This window comes from Primulina eburnea, chromosome 15 (assembly GCF_022965805.1).
Source record: "Primulina eburnea isolate SZY01 chromosome 15, ASM2296580v1, whole genome shotgun sequence".
Lineage (NCBI taxonomy): Eukaryota > Viridiplantae > Streptophyta > Magnoliopsida > Lamiales > Gesneriaceae > Primulina > Primulina eburnea.
The window spans coordinates 14,185,270-14,192,105 of record NC_133115.1 but is presented as its reverse complement, the minus strand read 5'-3'; the positions used below and the strand labels follow the sequence as shown (position 1 = coordinate 14,192,105).

Below are 6,836 nucleotides of genomic sequence, written 5' to 3'. Positions count from 1 at the left end.
TTTTATTGTAATTTTCGGCCATCACCTTTTAGGGATTTAATTAATTTGTCAACTCATTTCCTTTGATATCTTTCCTTACCCTTTTCTCGACCGATAATTCCCTACATTTTATTCACCACTAATTAATATTTAAGCAATATTTCATCCCCATTTATCATGAAGAAATCGGCCACCTCATAGGAGACTTGAATAAACATTTGACAACTCATTCTTTTGATTCATTTCCTTAATCTCTTCTTGGTAGATAATTTCTCTCACTTTTAAATCACCAACAATTAAATAATTAAGCAATTTTCTCCCTTGTTCCTAGACAAAAAAATCGACCATGTGCACCCTCAATTATCCTTCAAAAATCTTTTGATATCAAATCATTCCCATTATCTCTCAACTCTAGGATAGAAAAGATTTTATCTTGCCATTCTACCCCACACTATGTGAAAAATGACATTTTACTTCGCCAGACGTTACTTCGGCAAAAATAAATTACGAAGTAATACGTTACCAATAACTTCATTAATAACACAAGCGAAGTAAAATAATATATTTTACTTCGGTTGTGTAAAAACACGGGCTTCACTTTAAATTTTTTTTTATTTTACTTCGGCATATTATTTTTGATGAAGTAACAAACCAATAAAAAAAGGTCTTACTGAAGTAAAAAACTGAACCGACAAATTTTATTAATTTAATATCGAATTTGAGCGACGGTTAAAGAAGAACCCGTCGCGATATTATAAATCAGCGACGGTTTAAATTAAACCGTCGCTAAAAATAGCGACGGATTGGCATAAACCGTCGCCGATCTGAAACACAAGCGAAGTAAATAGATGAGCCGATAAGTTCTACGTAGGGTCTCAACTAAGTAAAGAGGTTGTGCCTGTCTGAGAGGTAAACAAGTCACTTCGTTCTTTCCTCCTAAATTTTTGTCGTTCCCGTCTGCCTTACGCCCATCTCTTTCTATTGTCCTGCGCGCGACTCAATCTCTTTTGCTACTCTCCTTCGCCTCGGAAAGCGATATTTGGGTGTGTGTTTGCCTTGGACTTGCTCGAATATGGTTTTCGACTTGTGTTAATTTCGTTACCCAGCGCGTTCTTCCTTCTTAATATTTTTATTTTAGCGTTGCATAAATTCGAGATTATGTGCTTATATGTTTTCCTCTGTTCTACTCATATGTTTAGGGTTTTGAAGCACCGGTTTCCATTTTGCTGTGGAGTGGAAGAGAAAAATAAGTGAGTTAATCCTACTGCTGGCTTGCTCCTAAAATGAACTACTTTGGTATATGATTTGGTTTGGTGTTCTGCTTGTGTTACTTCCTCTACCCGACGTGTGCGTCCCTTAAAATTTTTTGCACTTAGTGTTGCATTATATTCCAGATCTGCTATATGTTTTCCTACCAATGTCGTTGTATTCGAGATTCTGTGCATTATGATTTGGTTTGGTGTTCTGATGCCTTGTTCCTAAAATGCACCTCCTTTGTATATTATTTTGTTCTGCTGCCTTGTTCCTAAAATGCACCTCCTAATTTTTAAATATCAGTCATAAAAGTTAGACATATATGCTTCAGTTTTAAAAACACAGATATGCAGAAGCCCATATCTCCAAATTAACCATGCTTTCTTGTACTAAATTTTTTTTTTATATATCCGAGACAAACTAAAATATGTTTATTCAGAATTCAGAAACCTATAGCTGGCGCCCATATCTCCAAATTAACCATGCTTTCTTGTACTAAATATCTTATCATTTCGAGTTTTAAGAGATAAAAGAAATATTATTTGATGTTATTAAAATAATAAGCTTCCCTACAGCTAAGCTAGCTAGGGTTCAACAGAATGGACAAAAGAGAGTGTGAGAAGAGACAGCCCGAAGAACCTTGTAGCTTGTCGTCTACCATAGTCTCTTTGATTCTTCGATCCTCTAGTTTTTTTTTTAATTTTAATCTCTAGTCGTGTAGTTAAACAGGGAAAGCTAGCGTGCCTTTAATATATTAGTAATTAATTGCCAGGAACTAATTTGGATTTTATAGAAGGGGTTTGAAGTCTTTATTTTGCTTGTAAAGGTTTTTAAGCTAATTGTTATTGATCTGTAAAATTCGCCTTCGTTGTGTTTGAGGAAATAAACCATTTAAGTTATTTTATTGTTTTTTTATTTTTCTTAAAGAAAATGTATAACTTTTTCTTTTTTCGGAATCGGCATGATTTGTGTACTAATTTTTCTGATTAAAATGTCTACTTACCAATGTTACTTTATTTTCATCAATAGGTAGTCTTCTTTCGTTTTTTTTGCGTTCAACAAATTAAATTGAAAATGACATTTAAATGTAATATTTTCAGGTTTAGATCAAATTTATTGTTATATATTTCTGGTATTTTGCTGTATTGAAATGGATAAATCTTGGATTCACTTGGATAGAAGGTCAAAACAGTACGAGGAGGGTGTGGAACTGTTTATCAGAGGTTGTTTAGAGAAATCTCATATTGACCCCAATTTAATTCATTGTCCTTGTTGCAAATGTAAAAATCTTAAAAAAAGACCAGCTAAGTCCATTCGAGAGCATCTTTATTTCCATGGTTTTAGTCAAAATTATGTGAATTGGATTTGGCACGGTGAGTCTGCTGAAAGTGACAAAGTAAATTGGAGCACGAACAAGGAGCCAATTGGTAAGTATCACGGAAACTTTGAAACCACTAATATGTGTGAGGACAGCATATGATAACTATACAGAAAATCCAGAAGCGTTTATGGAATTTTTGGAGGAAGCAGAGAAACCTTTGTATAATGGATGTAAGCGTTACAAAAAGTTGAGTGCAATTGTGAAACTATACAACACCAAAGCAAAGCATGGGATGAGTGACGCTCTATTTTCCGATCTACTAATTGATTTTGGGGATATGCTACCAGATAATCACAACCTGCCAACCAAAATGTATGATGTAAAAAAGACATTGAGTTGTTTGGCGTTGAGTCATGAAAGATTCATGCTTGTTCCAATGATTGCATTCTTTATAGGAAACAATATAAAGATTGCGTAAACTGCCCTAAATGTGGCTTGTCACGGTGGAAGCTAACCAAGAAGAACGTTGAGAAGAAAGGTGTTCCTGCAAAGGTGTTGTGGTATTTCCCTCCCATACCAAGATTTAAGCGCATGTTTAAATCTCTACATACCTCCAAAAATTTAACATGGCATGCAGAAACCACAGGAGTTCCCGGTCAGTTGCGTCATCCAGCTGATTCACCATCTTGGAAGTTGGTGGATCATATGTGGCCCGACTTCGAAAGTGAACCAAGAAATCTTCGCCTTGCACTTGCAGCTGATGGCATTAATCCTTATAGCAACCTTAGTAGTCGGTACAGTTGCTGGCCAATTATGTTGGTCACCTATAATCTGCCTCCAAACATGTGTATGAAGAGAAAATTCATCATGCTAACTATGCTCATTTCAGGGCCTAAACAGCCAGGAAACGATATAGATGTCTATCTTGATGTGTTAGTTGAAGATTTGCAACGACTGTGGGATGGAGTTGATGGTGTGTATGATGCTTATCGAAGACAATTTTTCACTCTTAAAGCAGTCTTACTATGGACCATCAATGACTTTCCATCCTATGGTAACCTTAGTGGATGTACTACACATGGTTATTATGCATGCCCAGTATGCAAAGAAGATACTTGTGCAAAGCATTTGGAAAATGGGAAGAAAATGTCATTTGTTGGTCATAGACGATTCCTACCACGGTTTCATCCATATCGGAGGCAAATGAAAGAGTTCGATGGTATGGAAGAACATGGAGAATCATCTACACCATTATCTGGGGTTGCTTTGTTTGACAAACTTTCTGAAATAAGGTGTGTTTTTGGAAAGAAGATTAGTGTGAAAGGTAAAAAGAGAAAGAATGCAAAGGACAATAATTTGGAAGATAGTAAAGAAGAAAAAGATTTTGGATCAACAGATTTCAGAAAATGTTGGAAGAAGAAATCAATTTTTTTCAATCTTCCTTATTGGAAACACCTGCATGTTAGGCATTGTCTCGATGTGATGCACATAGAGAAAAATGTCTTCGAATCCCTCATTAATACTTTGATGAATGTTAAAGGAAAAACCAAGGACAATGTGGCAGCTAGGTTGGACATGGTTCAAATGGGAGTTAGGCCTGAATTGGCACCTAAATTTTGTGAAAAAAGAACATATCTTCCTCCTGCTGCATGCTCATTCACAAAAAAAGAAAAGTTACAAGTTTGTCAGTCGATAATGGATATAAAAGTCCCAGAAGGTTTCTCATCGAACCTGAAAAATCTTGTGTCCTTGTCTGAGTTGAAATTGATTGGCTTGAAATCTCATGATTTTCATGTTCTAATGCAGCATTTCCTGCCAATACTCATACGTGATGCATTACCAAAACATGTTAGATATGCCATTATAAGACTATGCTTCTTCTTCAAAGATATTTGTTGCAAGGTGATAGATGTAGCCAAGTTAGATAAGCTGCAATCTGACTTGGTTGTTACACTCTGCTTATTGGAGCAGTATTTCCCCCCTTCTTTCTTCGATGTCATGCTTCACTTAACAGTTCATCTTGTTCGAGAAGTTCGATTATGTGGACCAGTGTACTTCCGGTGGATGTACCCGTTCGAAAGATCCATGAAGGTGCTTAAGAGTTATGTAGGCAGTCGTAAACATCCTGAAGGTTGCATTGTGCAGAGATATTCAGCCGAAGAAGCAATTGAGTTTTGTTCGGAATACCTAAATGACCTTGATCCTATTGGGTTGCCTCAATCAAATCTTGATCCCAAATCAAACATTGTAGCCTGCAAAACACCAATTGTAGTGCCACAAGTTGACCTTCAACAAGCACATTTGACTGTGCTGGAAAATACAGAAGAAGTATCTCCATACGTTATGTAAGTGTATTGTATTATTCTATAATTCTGCACCCATGTGATTGTCAATATTTAATATCCAACACAAATTGCTATATAAATATTTCCACAGTGAACATAAATATTTCCTGAAGTCAATGTTTCCGAAAAAAGAGAAAGATGAAAGGTGGATACAAGATGCTCACAATAAGAAGTTCATTGACTGGTTTCGTGCAAAGGTTAGGTGGATAAATCTGCTTTATGCATTTTGCGGTGAACAGTTTGGAGCAAGTATTTTAATCACCCTATTCTAATTGTATAAATGTCAGGTGGATGCTGAAATAGATAGCTGCAATGGTGGAACGACATCAACATTGACATGGCTGGCTCATGGTCCACGTGGGCAAGTCATTAAGTATAGCAGTTACGTGATAAATGGCAATTTATACCAAACAAAGGCACGGGATGATGAGAGAGTTTGCCAAAACAGTGGGGTTTCTCTAGTTGCTACCACCATGCTTGTCTGTAGTGCCAAAGATAAGAATCTCTTGATGACTGATGTGACTTTCTATGGAGTGATTGAAGAAATATGGGAGTTGGACTATCATCAATTTCAAGTTCCTCTTTTCAAGTGTGTGTGGGTTGCAAATGACAAAGGAGTTATCAACAATGATGAATGTGGATTCACCTTGGTCAATATGAACAAAATAGGGCACAAGAATTACTCATTTGTCCTTGCAAGTCAAGTCAATCAAGTCTTTTATATTGATGACCCATTACAAAAAGGGTGGTCAATTGTACTCCCTGTGCCAAATCGATGTTACGAGGGAGATGATGATGGTTGGACTAGTATTCCTGATTCTCGACCAATTGATGATGTTGATACTCATTGTATTCCGGCTCATGAAAGTTACTTTAGATCAGAAACTGAGGGTGGCTGGGAAACGAACAAGAAAAAATGATGTGTTTCACTTTCATGTCATGTTTTTTGTTATGCTATAAACATAACCTTATTGCTATTATTTATGTCATGTTTATTATTTATGTCAGGTTTCTACAAGTCATGTTTATTATTTATGTTATTATTGTTTGTGTTATTATTTATTTCATGTTTATACATGTCTTATTAGAATTATTGTTTATGTTATTTTAATGGTTAATGTTATTGTGTAGGTTTTAACATTTGTGTCATTAATGTAAATATGTAGAAAAAGGCTCAATGGGTCGTAAAAAAAAGGGCACAAATGCTACAGTTGAGATGATACAAGGAGTACATGATGATAAGCTAAAGGAAGTTACTAATGCAGAGCACCCTATACTTACTGATGAAGAAGAACATCCTGTAGATGTGCAGAAGAACAAGCGAGGCCCTACGTTGATGGGTAAACTAATTGCTACTGCCAGATGGGGGAAAAAAGCGAAGATTGATTATGATGACATGGGGCGGCCAGCATACAATGCAAATGGAAGGGCTTTACAATCATACATTGGTTCTATTGCTAGAGCCATGGTGCCAATCAGTATAAAGTCATGGCCTAAAGTTCCAGAAACCATAAAACAAAAACTGTGGGAAGAGATTTCGGTAAGTACAAGCTTCAATTTGAATTTACAATCATACTTGCACCTCAAAATAATCTTTTTTGTTGCAGAATGTCTTTGAACTAGCGCCTGAAAGTCAGTATGCTGTGATGAATTCAGCATCTCAGAAGTGGAGAGATTTCAAAAACAAATTGAGTAGTAGATTTGTTTGGCCGAACAAAGATAATCCTGAAAAGTTGATTTCTCCACCAAGTCAGTATCAACTTCCACTAGCGGATTGGAAAGAATTTGTGGATGCGAGACTGGATCCATCATGGGAGGTACTTTAATAATTGATATGCTTCCTCACGAATGTATTAAATTCAATACTTAACTGAGCCAACATAATGATGCAGGTTACTCATGAAAAACAAAAACAACGGACCATGCATTGTAAATAT

General features: G+C 36.1%; 1 protein-coding gene across 1 annotated transcript; it reads left to right on the top strand.

Annotated features, from left to right (window-relative positions):
- The first annotated feature begins 2,717 nt into the window (after positions 1-2,717).
- LOC140815475 (uncharacterized) lies at positions 2,718-5,819 on the top strand. Its single transcript, XM_073174574.1, has 4 exons — positions 2,718-2,926; positions 3,010-4,899; positions 4,991-5,096; positions 5,187-5,819. The coding sequence occupies exons 1-4, from the start codon at positions 2,742-2,744 to the stop codon at positions 5,817-5,819; spliced, it is 2,814 nt and encodes a 937-aa protein (XP_073030675.1). The 5' UTR covers positions 2,718-2,741.
- Positions 5,820-6,836: the final 1,017 nt, after the last annotated feature.

Excerpts from the sequence above, each read along its gene's own strand:
- LOC140815475 (XM_073174574.1), top strand. The coding sequence starts at position 2,742 with ATGGAATTTTTGGAGGAAGCAGAGAAACCTTTGTATAATGGATGTAAG. Across the intron at positions 2,927-3,009 it reads CACAACCTGCCAACCAAAAT|GAAACAATATAAAGATTGCG; the intron begins GTATGATGTAAA and ends CATTCTTTATAG. Across the intron at positions 4,900-4,990 it reads GAAGTATCTCCATACGTTAT|TGAACATAAATATTTCCTGA; the intron begins GTAAGTGTATTG and ends ATATTTCCACAG.